This window comes from Cervus canadensis, chromosome 9, assembly GCF_019320065.1.
Source record: "Cervus canadensis isolate Bull #8, Minnesota chromosome 9, ASM1932006v1, whole genome shotgun sequence".
Lineage (NCBI taxonomy): Eukaryota > Metazoa > Chordata > Mammalia > Artiodactyla > Cervidae > Cervus > Cervus canadensis.
In genome coordinates, this window is record NC_057394.1 from 17061298 (window position 1) to 17076936 (window position 15639).

Consider the following 15639-nt stretch of genomic DNA (forward strand, 5'->3'; position numbering starts at 1 on the left):
GAATTCTAGGTTGGTGGTTTTTTCTCTCAACACTTAAACTTTTTCACTCTACTCTTTCCTTGTTTGCATAGTTTCTGAGGAGAATTGGCTATAACTCTTATCTTTATTCCTCTATAGCCAAAGTGTTTTTCTTTAATTTGAAAATAATAAGCCAAGTTTTAGGAAGGGTGTCTTCATTTCTGCTACAGTGCTTTTCATCTCTAGCATTTCTTTTTGGTTCTTTCTCAGAATCTCCATCTTTCTGCTTCTATCATCCAACTGGTTTTGTATGCTGTATACTTTATCCATTACAGCCCTTGGTATATTAATCATGTTATTGTCATTGTTGTTTAGTCAGTCCTGTCTGACTCTCTTGTGACCCCATGGACTGTAGCCCACCAGGATCCTCTGTCCATAGGATTTCCCAGGCAAGAATACTGGAGTGGATTGCCATTATCTTCTCTAGGGGATCTTACTGGCCCAGGGGTCAAACCCAGGTCTCCTGCATTGGCAGGCAGATTCTTTACCACTGAGCCACCAGTGACCAAATTCTTGGTCCAATAATTTCGGCATCCCTGCCATGTCTGGTTCTGATGCATGCTTTGTCTCTTCAAGAATATTTTTCTTTTTTTCACTCTTGGTGTGCCTTGTAACTTTTTCTTGAAATGCAGATATGATGTCCTGGATTAAAGGCACTGCTATAAGAGGGCTTTAGTAATGAGGAGGTGAGGTGTGAGGGCAGGCAGAAATCCCCTGATTAGATCTCAGTCCCTCAGTGAGCCTCTGGCTCTGGACTGTGAGCCTCACAAAGTGAAAGTCGCTCAGTCGTGTCTGACTCTTTGTGACCACATGAACTATACAGTCTGTGCAATTCTCCAGGCCAGAATACTGGAGTGGGTAGCCTTTCCCTTCTCCAGGGGATCTTCCCATCCCAGGAGTTGAACCCAGGTCTCCCATATTGCAGGCAGATTCTTTACCACCTGAGCCACAAGGGAAGCCCAAGAATACTGGTGTGGGTAGCCCATCCCTTCTCCAGCATATCTTCCCAACCCCGGAATTGAACCAGGGTCTTCTGCATTACAGGTGGATTCTTTACCAACTGAGCTATGAGAGAAGCCCATGAACCTCACAAGTGTTTCTCATTTCTCTCCCCCACCCCATCCCTTATGTGGACAGAATGGCTTGAGCCAGCTGGAACTGGGTATTTCCCTTCCCCCAGGTCATTTGGGCTCAGTTAATACCTTAGAGGGCTAGTCTCTAGTACTAATTTTCCTCTAGGGCAGGCCTTCTTAAGAGGACTGAGTGTTCTGGTCTATTTCAAATTGGCTATTCCCCATCCCCCCACTCCCAGCAGGAAGGCTGGGGGGATTTTCCCTGGTATTTCTTGTAGGATCCTGGTGAAGCTCCTGGAGGTAAAGCTCACAGTATTGTGAGTCCCCCATGACTGAATCCCCACCCCCCCCGAGTTTTTAACTCTCAGATTGTTCACACTGAGCTTCCAGCAGTTTGTCAGTTAAGGCTCTGGTTTCCTCCCCAAGCCCAGGTTCCTATGGTGGTTTCACCCTGAGGAAGCCTCAGCTTCCTCTGTTCACCTGTGGGCCTCCCCAGTCTCGGGGGTGGCAGTTTGCCTCCTCTGACAGATGCAAGAGGAGGTCTCCCTTTCCTTTTTTTTTTTTAAATCTGCACTCACCTAAGTTAACTTATCCAATACCATGGATTTTTTTTTTTAATCTTTTTTTTAACTTTTTTTTTCTTTTTGCTCCCAGGTTTGCAGAAGACTGACTCCTTGGTTTTGGCTAAGTTTATCCTCTGAGCAGCCTTCTTGACCACCCAATTTAAATCAGGGCTTGCCAGTCATCTCCAGCCACTCTCACTTCCTGTTCTTCATATTCGTCATCAATCCTGATATTATCTTGTTTATCCACTTACTTTTTTACTGTCTATCCCCCACTACTTCAGTGTAAACACTGAGAAAATAAACCTTACATATCTTGTAGGCAGTTGATTCCCAGTGCTTTGAAGGGTAGATGTATGGTAGATATTCAAAAGCACTTGTTTAAAAATAATTCATAATTTGTTTAGTCATGTTGCTATTGCTAAAGTTAGAAGTTAGGATATTTCTAAATCTTATTACAATTTAATAATAACCACTGCTCTGAGAAACATTTGTATATTAATAAAGTTGTACATAAATAGTTTTCTATAAATGACTTTTTTGCCTTCATCATGTTATAAGTAAAAATCCTGTTGAGTCAAAGATGAACATTTTTAAGGCTCTTAATAAATACTGTCAGATTATGTTCTGAAAAGACTTTTCTAATTTTTAGTTTACCAACAATAGATTACAGTGCCTATCACACTTTTCATTAGCATGGGATACTCTTGTTTTCAAAGAGTGTTGCTAATTTAATAAGTGAGAATGAAGATATTTATATGTTTATATTATTTGTTTCATTTTGCTGCAATTTTCTTTTTCCCTATTCCTTTTCTAGATTGTGAGCCTAATGAAAGCTGGGTTTTCACCTTTCATATTCTTTTCTGAGGACACCCTTATCAACTCTTAGCAGTTTCTGGACAACTTATCTCAGTAATGGACTAGTTTTCCAAAAGGTTGAAAACAAAATAACTGAAGCTCCCAATATTATTATATCTTATTCTTGTTGTTTAGTCACTCAGTCATCCTCTTTTCTCCTTTGCTTTTGGCTTCTCTTCTTTTCACAGCTATTTGTAAGACCTCCTTAGACATCCATTTTGCTTTTTTGCATTTCTTTTTCTTGAGCATAGTCTTGATTCCTGTCTCCTGTAGAATGTAATGAACCTCTGTCCATAGTTCATCAGGTACTCTATCAGATCTAGTCCCTTAAATCTATTTCTCACTTCCACTGTATAATCATTAAGGATTTGATTTAGGTCATACCTGAATGGTCTAGTGCTTTTCCCAACTTTCTTCAACTTAAGTCTGAATTTGGCAATAAGGAGTGCATGATCTGAACCACAGTCAGCTCCCAGTCTTGTTTTTGCTGACTGTATAGAGCTTCTTCATCTTTGGCTACAAAGAATATAATCAATCTGATTTCAGTGTTGACCATCTGGTGATGTCCATGTGTAGAGTCTTCTCTTGTGTTGTTGGAAGAGGGTTTTTGCTATGACAAGTGCATTCTCTTGGCAGAACTCTATTAACCTTTGCTCTTCTTCATTCTGTACTCCAAGGCCAAATTTTCCTGTTACTCCAGCTATTTCTTGACTTTCTACTTTTGCATTCTAGTCTGCTATAATGAAAAGGACATCTTTTTTGGGTGTTAATTCTAAAAGGTCTTGTAGGTCTTCATAGAACCATTCAACTTCAGCTTCTTCAGTGCAAAGAAATAGAGGAAAACAATAGAATGGGAAAGACTAGAGATTTCTTCCAGAAAATTAGAAATACCAAGGGAACATTTCATGCAAAGATGGGCTCGATAAAGGACAGAAATGGTATGGGCCTAACAGAAGCAGAAGATATTAAGAAGAGGTGGCAAGAATACACAGAAGAACTGTACAAAAAAGATCTTCACGACCCAGATAATCACGATGGTGTGATCACTCACCTAGAGCCAGACATCCTGGAATGTGAAGTCAAGTGGTCCTTGAAAGCATCACTATGAACAAAGGTATTGGAGGTGATGAAATTCCAGTTGAGCTATTTCAAATCCTGAAAGATGATGCTGTGAAAGTGCTGCAATCAATATGCCAGCAAATTTGGAAAACTCAGCAGTGGCCACAGGACTGGAAAAGGTCAGGTTTCATTCCAATTCCAAAGAAAGGCATGCCAAAGAATGCTCAAAGGACCGCAAAATTGCACTCATCTCACACGCTAGTAAAGGAATGCTCAAAATTCTCCAAGCCAAGCTTCAGCAAGATGTGAACTGTGAACTTCCAGATGTTCAAACTGGTTTTAGAAAAGGCAGAGGACCCAGAGATCAAATTGCCAACATCGATCTTCAAAAAATCAAGAGAGTTCTGGAAAAACATCTATCTCTGCTTTATTGACTATGCCAAAGCCTTTGACTGTGTGGATCACAATAAACTGGGGAAAATTCTGAAAGAATGGGATTACCAGACCACCTGGCCTGCCTCTTGAGAAACCTGTATGCAGGTGAGGAAGCAACACTTAGTAGTGGACATGGAACAACTGACTGGTTCCAAATAGGAAAAGGAGTATGTCAAGACTGTATATTGTCACCCTGCTTATTTAACTTATATGCAGAGTACATCATGAGAAACACTGGGCTGGATGAAGCACAAGCTGGAATCAAGATTGCTGGGAGAAATATGAATTACCTCAGATATGGCAGAAAGTGAAGAAGAACTAAAGAGCCTCTTGATGAAAGTGAAAGAAGAGAGTGAAAAAGTTGGCTTAAAGCTCAACATTCAGGAAACTAAGATCATGGCATCTGGTCCCATCATTTCATGGCAAATAGATGGATGAACAGTGGGAAACAGTGGCAGACTTTATTTTTGTGGGCTCCAAAATCACTGCAGATGGTGATTGCAGCCATGAAATTAAAAGACACTTACTCCTTGGAAGGAACGTTATGACCAACCTAGACAGCATATTAAAAAGCAGAGACATTACTTTGTCAACAAAGGTCAGTCTAGTCAAGGCTATGGTTTTTCCAATAGTCATGTATGGATGTGAGAGTTGGAGCATAAAGAAAGCTCAGTGCAGAAGAATTGACACTTTTGAACTGTGGTGTTGGAGAAGAGTTTTGAGAGTCTCTTGGACTGCAAGGAGATCCAACCAGCCCATCCTAAAGGAAATCAGTTCTGAATATTCATTGGAAGGACTGGTGCTGAAGCTCCAATACTTTGGCTACCTGATGTGAGGAGCTGACTCATTTGAAAAGACCTTAATGATGGAAAAAATTAATGGAAAACTTTAAACATGCATGAAATATCAAGAAAGTAATATAATAAACCACCAGCATGCCCATCAATAGAAAATAATCAACACATTGCCATTGTTACATGTTTGAGATAAAAAATGTTTGAATACATTAAGGATTTCTTTAAAATTGATTTCTCCTCCAGCTTTATTGAGGTCTGATTGACAATAAAATATTGTATATATTTAGATGTACAACTTGATGACTTGACATACATAGACACTGTGAAATGCTCATCATACCAAGCCAATCAATGTATCTATCACTTCACATCTTAATCATTTAGACTTTTTTCTCTCTTTTATGTTGAGAACACCCAAGCTCTACTCTCTGATCAAATGAAGAGGACACAGTACAGTACTGTCAACTGTAGCCACATTGCTATACCCTAGTTCTGCATGGCATATTAATCTTGCATAACTGAAGATAAAAATCATTATTAATAATACCATTTTAGCCAAGGCACATGGGAAGTTATCAGAGAATAATGAAGTGATCTGTTATAAGCCCCACAATCTTTGATCTTTCTTAATTTAGAATGAAAGGGAAGAAAAGCTGCTAAACTCTTAAGGCATCCACACAAATAACTTAACCACTTATGAGGGAGGGCCCAGCATTTTGTTCTCAGTCCTACAGTCATTGATTCACTCAGATGGCATACTCTTGGCACTTTTCACACACTGACCATCCACCAGTGAGACAGTCATGCTGGACTTGTACTTGAATCCAAATCAAGATTCATCATTTTTGATGATTGGAAGACCCTGGAGAAGTGCTGTCTTTGAGCCTCATTTTTCTCATCTGTAAAATAGAGATAACACCTCCTTGAATAGGGCATTGAGTTAAAAGTGAAGTAAGTTCCCCACAAATACACATAACCTGTATTCTGTAACATATGCCACTATTACTCTGCTAGGCAGGCCCTGAGCTCATGATGAAAGAATTCATAAGGCAATCTCTGGGCCAAATTCCCCTTGTAGGAGGGCAGCAAAAAGCTCACAGGGGTCCCCCCACAATGTAACCTGTGAAATGCAAGACATCTCATATGTTGTGGCAATCCTTAATGACGGCATGAATTCATCTTTTGAGATCATTTGAAGTTTTCTAATCTTCTGTTACATTTCTCTAAATCCTGCAGCTCTATAACCATAGTCTGTTCTAAACCCTGTTGTTGGCCATCATCAAATGTTTGGTGCCTGGTTTGTATTGGCCAAACCAAGGTCTTGTGCCCAGTGTACACTGAGGTGAAACAAACTGAAAAGTTGGAGCTCTGAGCAGAGAAAGGTTCATTGCAAGGGTCAAGCAAAGAGTACAGGATGTTCATGCTCAGAAGGCTGGAACTCCCCAGTGGATTTCAGGGGAGGATTTTTAAAGACAAGCTGAGGGAGAGCGTCCAGGGTACTTGATTAGCTCATGTACTATTCTGCTTGATGTGGAGGAGCAGGGCAATGTAACAGGGGTTATCATCATAAATCCTTAGGTTCCGGTTTATCCTGGTCATCATGCAGTTAACTTCTTCCACTTGGTAGACTTTTTAGCATCTGCAAAACAACTCAGGAATGTGCACCAGATCCTGTTATAAAGACTCTGTGACTGCTGTATGGCTAATCTATTGATAAAAGTTTTTTGTTATTACATGTTCACATTCTTCCAATCATCCTTAATCCAGTGTTTTGTGACTCAGAAGAGGCCTGGGAGACTGAATCTTTTCTACAAGCAAGAGACAGGCAGAGGGCGTGCGGTGGGGGTAGGGTCTATCTCAGGAAGGCCCCACAGGGTCCTGCTCCATTCCAGTTGGAGACCTTCCCACAGTGTCCTTATTTAGTCCTGAGGAGGGCAGCATGCCCAGAGGGTGGGCTGCTATCTCCTTCTGCCAGCTTTCTCTGGATTTCCTCTGCAGCCTGTGGGTGAGCCTTTGAGCAGCAGAGATGGGCGGGGCTGAGCCTCCCTTCTCCACCTTCTGGGTGAGTGCCTGGACTCAGAGCAGGAACTTCCGCAGAGTTTGCAGCCAGGGGCGCTCCTGGGAACTGGGCTGGCTGTGCCCTGCAGTCAGCCTGCCTGCCTTTATAAAGAGCGGGTAGCTTTGCCTCCCACCTGTGTGGGGCTTCTGGAAGTGTCTACCCGGGTGTCTCTTAGTCCTGCAGCCCCACACGTGGCGAGCTGCCTCCATCCTATGCCTGTGGCAGCAGCGGAACAAAGCAGCTGCCTCAGAGGGCACCCTGGAGGCTTCTCAGTCCTGGGAGGTGGGACCTGGCGCAGAAAGGGCGCCCCACTCTCAGAAGCAGGTGTTCTCGGGCTCCGGCCCAGTGGACCTGTGGGGCGGCCAGTCTCCAGCACTCACGCCGGCGTGGGGAGCAGCAGGAGCTCCACCGCCTCCTAAGCAGGGTGACCCCGGTCTGTGTCCGCCTTGGCCGGCAAGATGCATCCTGTGTCCCCGGAGGTGAAGACCAACCCGCTGCAGAAGGCGAACTTCTGCTCGCGCCTGTTTGTCTGGTGAGCGCCCCGTCTGAGCGGTGACAGTCCCCGCGGGCACATGCCTGACACTGCTGGCTTCTGTTGGGGACCAAGGGACAAGGAGAGGGTGCGCGCCCGGGGCCGGTGGCAGTAGGGCTGGGAGGAGGACCCAGGGACTTGGTGTCCATCTTATCCAGCTGCCTCAGAGCAGCTCAGCAGTTCACTGTCAGTTCTGAAATAAGCTAAACTTTCATCCCAAATAAGCAGCTTATGAACAACTTTATCTAATTAGGGCCCTGCACCTTTGCCATCTTCCCCACCTTTTCCTATGTTCCTTAGGTGAATATCTGAGTTCCAGCTGCCCTGGACTCCCTCTCTCCCTGGGCTCCCTCTCTCCCCCATCTATGATCCTGTCTTTCTTTCTCTCCCTGCCTCCCTCCCTGTATGGTTGACTGTTTGTTCTGGTACCTAGTTGTGGCCAATTTCGTGTGCGTACAAAACACAATTATTTTTTATGCAATGAATGGGAACACCATTCTGGAACACCTTTTGCTTTTTCCTGGGACACACAGCCAGGAGCAGAGTATCTATTTGACAACAGCCCCTTTCCCTGTTGCAAATTTCTCCACTTCCACCTTTGAGGACCAAACCCTGGGGATGGGGTCCCTGCACCCTGTGGGGTCTTATCCAGATCCCTAGCTCAGAGAAGCAGTGCATGGTCTTGATGTAGATGGTCCTGCCCAGGAGTCCTATGGTCTTGAAACCACTGAAGGGTCCCTGAGCTGGGAGGAAACACACAGATGAAAAGCACTGCAGAGAGCTGAAGCTCTTAAATGAAGTCTTCATCTAATAGCTAGGACTACAGAAACGCAGGCCTGAACTTTTGGACTTTAATCACACTTGGGTGATTATTAGGTCTTTTGTTTCTCGACCCTAACCCATTCATCTTTCCCACAAATTCTGATACTTCATTTATGGGACAGTCTAGGGGATCCCCAGGATGATGGCAGCTCCTATGCTTGTTTTGATGGTGGTGTATTCAGTCTATGTGGCTACATCTCTTGGCTATTTGATGGCCCTTAGGAAAGAGGGGCCAAGAAGAAGGAATATGTGTGTGCTGCTGCTGCTGTGTTGCTTCAGTCATGTCTGACTCCGTGCAATCCCATAGACAGCAGCCCACCAGGCTCCTCTGTCCCTGGAATTCTCCAGGCAAGAATACTGGAGTGGGTTGCCATTTCCTTCTCCAATGCATGCATGCATGCTAAGTCACTTCAGTCATGTCTGACTCTGTGCGACCCTATGGACAGCAGCCCACCAGGCTCCTCTTTCCATGGGATTCTCTATGCAAGAATACTGGAGTGGGTTGCCATTTCCTTCTCCAGAATATATGTGTGGTTACCATAAATAATAGCAAAACAGACAAATGTCTCCTTAACTTCAGGTAGGGCAAGAAACTCTAAAGCACATTCTGTTTGTTGATTTTGAAAATGTATGTGCATAGAAATGGAAGGTGAAGACTTTAATTTGATGGTGGCACCCATTTCCAGTTTTCTTGCTGGAGATGAAGGAGCCTCTTATTTCACACCTGAAGACACTGAAGCATAGAGGTTGAGTAAGTTGCCTACCATCACACAGCTAGTAAGCGATGGAGTGGGATCTCAAGCCAGGCAGTCTGGTTCTGGAGTCTATGTTTCTTGTGTATGTAACTGCTGTGCTTGTCATGGAATTGATTGCCTGGACTTGTGCCAGGGTCTTAGCCCAGGTTGAAACCCCTTATCAAGACTGGGGAGGTTCTTTTTCCACTCAGATTCCAACAACCAATAAGTAAACTGATGGTGAGACTGGTAAAGCACAAGCTTTGCTCAGTGACAGAAGAATGGAGAAGCAGTGAATGTGTAATAAGGCTCTGTGCCTACTGGAGGTTAGGTCTTCTGCCATTTGGGTCCTAGCTAGTTTTAATCAGTCCTTATTTTTGTCTTGCCTTTTATGGTTAAGCTTGAAACTCAGATAAGAGCAGTTGGTTTCCATTTGAGGGTGGGGCAGGGATATAATTCTGGGGCAACAGCCTTTCCTTTTTATAACTCCTTATTCCTGAGGGACTCTGAAGGGTGAAGGTTGGTCTGATACCGCTTCCTGCTGAGCATGCTTGTTGTCATATGTTGGGTTAGAGGAGCAGAATTATTCCTGATTCGACCAGAACGAATCTGATTGTCCCCAGGCTAGAGTCCCAGTTGCTCATAGCCCTGGGTAAAGGCCATCTGCAGGTTGACTGTGTCAGTTCTCCAAGAGATAAAACTAATGAGACAATTGAGGAATCATGGACCCAAGAGCAAGAGAAGGAGAGTAACTGTAGGGGCTCTAAAAATGGCCTTAGAAGCCCAGGGAAGCTGGGAATCCTTCTTTTGAAACTGTCACACATTTGTTCAGACAGGCCATTTTGATCTGAGCATTTAGCCAAGTGGCCTGTCTATTAAAAACAATTCTTTTTTTGTTGGAGTATAGTTGATTTACAATGTTGTGTTATTTTTAGGGATACAGTAAAGTGAATCAATTATACATATATCCACTTTTTAAAAAAGATTCTTTTCTTTAAAAAAGAAAAAGATAAAGATTATTACAGAGTATTAAGTAGAGTTCCCTCTGCTATGCAGTAGGTTCTTACTAGTTATCTATTTTATATATGCTTCCCTGGTGGCTCAGACAATAAACAATCTGGCTGCAATGCAGGAGACCTAGGTTAGATCCCTGTGTTGGGAAGATCCCCTGGAGAAGGAAATGGCAACCCACTCCAGTATTTCTGCCTGGATAATCTCGTGGACAGAGGAGCTTAGCGGGCTACAGTTCATGGGGTTGCAAACAGTCAGACATGAATATAGTAGTCTATATATGTCAATCCCAGTCTCCGAATTGTCCCTTCTTTCCTTACCCCCTCGTAACCATAAGTTCATTTTCTACATCTGTAACTCTATTTCTGTTTGGTAGATAAGTTCATTTGTACCATTTTTTAAAGATTCCATGTGTAAGTGATACCATATGATATTTGTCTTTGTCTGCAAGCAGCTTTCTCTGGCAGTTGGGATCCTCTCTCTTCTATCTGACCACTCGTGTTAACATAGAAACAACAGGAAATGGTTGCTGGGGCACAAATTCCCCCTTGATCATCCAGCAGGTAATCAAGAGCTTTGTGGTGATCAAGTGTCATGTGGGCCAGAGGGTCCAGTAAGATTTTATCATTCTAAGGTTAGAACTGGTTTCTCTACTTACCCAGGCCAGTCTCTGACTGACTTTTATATATATATAGTTAGGGTATTATAAACTGTTTCTCATTCTAGACTCACCAGGAATCCTACAAGAGTGACAACTGCTATTACCAGCCCAGCTCCTCTCCTGACTAGATAAATGGCCCCCTTTGATTCACAGGTTGTGTGGGTGTAATTAAAATTTGAATGTAACCTTGATCTGGGTGTGAACAACCTAGAGTCCAGTGTCCCCTGGTAGAGATTTCCTGGAGACAGTTGATGGCCCAATGTGGGTGATCCTTGCCATAGGGGCCTCAAGGAATAAACATCCCTCAGGGGTGCACTTACTGTCTTTGGGTTTTCTTGAGTCACATTTAGGCTCATGGTGGTGCCCTTCCATCCAGGGTACTTGCTGCATGGCCAGACTCCTCCATGTTTGGTATGATCCTGTTCCCACAGCCGTTAAGCCTGATAGCTATCTAGAGTTGGCCATGCCCACTCTAGGTGGAAGGCTCATAGTGAATGGTTGGTTGGACCCCCAGGAAACAGGGATTTGACTAACACATACACCTTTGCTGCAGAAGGGTGGCAATGGGGGCAACCCTGATGTCCCCGGGCAGAAGCCTGGGTGTGGAGGAATTAAACCTAGTTTGGTGATGCAGTCAGCTGTTAGTGGAGTTCCCTGAAAGTCTGGGGGCTCTATTTATTCCCTGACTGAGGCTGATGGTGACAGATTCAACAGTCGGTAAAATTCCAGCCCTTTTGGATCTGCCAGGGAGTGATAACAAGGAGGACCATAAGAAGAATCAACTGTGCATTTTAGTTGGGAAGGTGTTATTTACCTTGAGGTTGTCTTCAGAAGTGTGGGGTCAGAAAGAGGCTCATGTGAGTGTTCTTGCTGAGGGGAGTCTGACAGGACTGTAAGGAGGTCAGGGTCCATAGCCTGTTAGACTCAGGGTGTTGTGTCCATAAGATAATTCCCTGTAAAAATTCCTTTGAGTTGACAGCTGTTCTAAGGAGATCTTGAGACCTCAGGGTTGCAACTGCTTTGAATATGATTGGTGCTAAGACACTTTGGTTGTATCTGACTCTTTTTGACCCCATGGACTGTAGCCCACCAGGCTGCTTTGTCCATGGGATTTTCCAGGCATGAATACTGGAATGGGTTGCCATTTCCTTATTCAGCGAATCTTTCCAAACTAGGAAATGAACCAGTATCTCTTACATCTCCTGCATTAGCAAACGGGGTCTTTACCACTAGCGCCACCTAGGTATCCTTGAATCTGATACAGTTCAGAAGATTTTAGTCAGTCAGTCAGTTCAGTTGCTCAGTCGTGTCTGACTCTTTGCAACCCCATGAATCACAGCATGCCAGGCCTCCCTGTCCATCACCAACTCCCGGAGATTATTCACACTCATGTCCACTGAGTCGGGTATGCCATCCAACCATCTCATCCTCTGTCATCCCCTTCTCCTCCTGCCCCCAATCCCTCCCAGCATCAGGGTCTTTTCCAATGAGTCAACTCTTCGCATGAGGTGGCCAAAGTATTGGAGTCTCAGAAGACTTAAGTCCCCAGTAATACAGGAACATATCTACAGCCTTACCCACAATGGCCTTTCAGCTCTGTTCTGCATGCCTGAACCACTGTTACTTTATTCTGATTTCTAAATGTATTATTTCCTTAATAATTAAAGCAGATGTACAACGTGTGTTCAGTAGGCCACAAACAGGCTTCTTTAATTAAATTATATCATGCATAAGCCAGTGTGACTTTCCTATACCTAGAATGTTTGTGTGTGTTTGTAAGCACATGTCTCATTTCCCCCATATCTTTATATATTTAAAATGTAGACTTTTTTTTTTTTTAAAACAACATCCATGAATGTAAGATTCTAACTAGAGATGTGTAATTTGGATACATGTCACTTTCCTTTTAATGTTTAACAGGTGGCTAAACCCCTTGTTTAAAATTGGTCACAAACGGAAATTAGAAGCAAATGACATGTACTCGGTGCTTCCAGAAGATCGCTCCCAGCACCTTGGAGAAGAGCTGCAAGGGTGAGCACAGGCAGCAGGGAGACGGGAGGGAGAGTGAGAATTTTCATGTGGGGCTAAAGGTGTGGGGAGGGGGGCTTTGTCTTCCTCTGGGTTCTTCTGAGCCTCCTTCCCTGGCATTCCATGCTCACTCACCTCAGGCTGACCCCAGGCTTAGTTCTATTCAGTTCAGTTCAGTCGCTCAGTCGTGTCCAACTCTTTGCAACCCCATGAACTGCAGCACGCCAGACCTCCCTGTCCGTCACCAACTCCTGGAGTTTACTCAAACTCATGTCCATTGAATCGGTGATGCCATCCAACCATCTCATCCTCTGTCGTCCCCTTCTCCTCCCGCCTTCAATCTTTCCCAGCATCAGGGTCTTTTCAAATGAGTCAGCTCTTTGCATCAGGTGGCCAAAGTATTGAAGTTTCAGCTTCAGCATCAGTCCTTCCAATGAACACCCAGGACTGATCTCCTTTAGGATGGACTGGTTGGATCTCCTTGCACTCCAAGGGACTCTCAAGAGTCTTCTCCAACACCACAGTTCAAAAGCATCAATTCTTTGGCTCTCAGCTTTCTTTATAGTCCAACTTTCACATCCATACATGACTCCTGGAAAAACCATAGCCTTGACTAGACGGACCTTTGTTAGTGAAGGATTATCTTTCACTCTGGTCCCCTCCCATTTTCCCTTTGGAGGACACGCTGTTCTTTACTGTGCTTTGTTTCTCATCACAGGTACTGGGATCAAGAAGTGTTGAGAGCCCAGAAAGACGCACAGGAGCCTTCTTTAATGAAAGCAATCATAAAGTGTTACTGGAAATCCTATTTCATTTGGGGATTGTTTACATTTCTTGAGGTAAAAGAGTTTCATACTGTACATCGCTTTTTGGTGTATGTATCTGAGTTCTGAGATGGACGGAACAGGTAGGGAGAGAGGCCAGTAGTCTAAGGTCTGAGGATAAACCCTCAGGGAAACATGATAGAGCTCAGAGGTTGTATTTGTTTTTAGAATGGGCAAGGACTGGACTCCAGGGCTTACTATTTTTCTTTTAACTGATTAAAATTGTGTTGTGGAGGGTGGCCTTGAAATAAAAGGCATTTTATATTATGTTAGAGAGTTCCTGGTGCTCAGTATAAATGCTGAATGATATTTGACCAAAAGAAGATTTCAGCAGCCTCAGGCAATATGTGCCCTGTGATTTAGAGGAAGGTTATTTGGACCCAAGCCCAGAACAACATATATTTTATGGCACTCTTGTTATAATTTAACAAGGTTAAAATTGTTACCTTGACAAGGTCACATCTGATAAATGCTTTTCTAAGAAGATACCATCTCCTCTCCTCTTCCAGGGGAACAGAATGCAGGGCCCTGCATCTGGATTGTAGCCTCCCAGAACTCTAAGAGCACACCTTTCCCCAGGCTGCCCCCTTCCCCATGGGCTGGCACCGTGAGCTAAAGCCCCATGGGGAGGAGCTCCAGCTTCACCATGAATTCTGTGCACCCTCCATGCTGGTTTCTTTCCCTGGTTGTGGGGTTGTATTCCTGGTTGAAGGTGGATCCTGGTAGTCTGGCATCGGCAGAGGGTGTAGGAGGGGATGTGCAGGGCAAACCAGAGACAGAAAGCTGTGAGATCAGTGACCTCCGTGACCCTGAAGATCCTGGGTCAAGACCCCCCAGTGAGACAGTCCCCCTGGGGACACAGTGCCGGCAGCCCCCTGTTCTGGCTGACCTGCTGGAGGTCTGCTGCAGACCCCCCTGGGTGGCCCGTGCTCTCCGTGGCCCCTTAGCGCTGCCTTAGGGACATGGGCGGGCTGTGAGTGTGTGAGAGCAGGAGGATGGAAGATGCACTTGCTGTGAAAGGGGGGTTTTAGGTGGAGAAGGTGGCGAGTTGTCATCAGTATGTTGTGATGGGCCAGGTGGTTCACAGGTGGGCGGCGTGGCTCTTGTTTAAAGCCTGTGTTGTACTGAAGGGCCTGTGGGCCGTGGGCAGCTGGGCAGGTGAAGTCCCCCCCACACAACTGGAGAGACAGAGGATCTGTCAGCTCCCAGGTGACTGGATGGTCCTGGGGGATGGAATTCTCGTTGATGATAAAAATGGGTTGGCCATTGTGCCAGGGGGTGGGACAGGCGTGTGGGGCAGAGTGCCACCTTTGAGAGGGCACTGACCACCTAGATGCTGCAGTGCCTTGTGAAGGGCAGGGGGTGGGAGAGGGAGCAGGAGCCCGTCAGGCTGTCCCAGCCCTTCTTTGTCCCATGTGCAGCTGTCCCAGTGATGGTATTTCCACATAGTCACAGTAAGTCTCTGTTTGAAATACACAGGTGGCAAGTTGGTGTGGCCTATTTGTGCAGGATTTCCTGACCTCACACAGCAGAGCTCTCATGAATTCTGCTTATCAGGAAATCCGGGGCCTCGGTGTGTGCCTGTGGCTCTTGCCAGGTGCCTGGTTGGATGAGTGGTATCCGGGTTTAATGTTTGATCATATCCTGGAGCAGGTCTTTCTCTGCTGTCCCTTGCTCTCTAGTTTTTCTTTAGTACCAGATTCTAAAGAAGGTTGAAGGCAAGTGGGTCTCAAAGCATAGCCCATGTGGCTGGGTTTGAACTGAACTTCTGGTTTTTCTTGCTGTCCTCGCTATTGGCTCCTTGGGTGGGGTCACTAAGACTCATATGGATCCCATCCTAATATAAGCTTTGGTTCTTGGCTGTGGCAGCTGAGAGAAGCAGACATAGACAGAGAGGCCACAGGATCTGGGGTTCTTCCTGAGAGGGATCTGCCCCACTGTGGTGCTGGGTGTGTTGATTTCAAAGTTGTCCAGCCCCTGGAATACATCCTGCCGAAAGTGAAAGTGTTAGTCACTCAGTTGTGTCTGACACTTTACTACTGCATGGACTGTAGGCTGCCAGGCTCCTCTGTTCATGGAATTCTCCAGGCAAGAATACTGGAGTGGGTTGCCATTTCCGTCTCCAGGGGATCTTCCCAACCCAGGGATTGAACTGGATCTCCTGT

General features: G+C 44.9%; 2 protein-coding genes across 5 annotated transcripts in view; one reads left to right on the plus strand and one right to left on the minus strand.

The window, feature by feature from the left end:
* LOC122447240 (ATP-binding cassette sub-family C member 4-like) overlaps positions 1-15639 on the minus strand; it is a 914448-nt gene that overhangs the window by 190359 nt on the left and 708450 nt on the right. The gene's annotated exons all lie outside the window — the stretch shown is intronic.
* Positions 6800-15639, plus strand: part of LOC122447589 (ATP-binding cassette sub-family C member 4-like) — a 225484-nt gene continuing 216644 nt past the window's right edge. For all 4 annotated transcript variants that reach the window (XM_043478284.1, XM_043478285.1, XM_043478287.1 and 1 more), the window contains exons 1-3: positions 6800-7394; positions 12543-12653; positions 13369-13489. In XM_043478284.1, the coding sequence (XP_043334219.1) occupies positions 7321-7394; positions 12543-12653; positions 13369-13489 (306 nt within the window). In that variant the 5' untranslated portion in view covers positions 6800-7320. The remainder of the gene's footprint in view (positions 7395-12542; positions 12654-13368; positions 13490-15639) is intronic.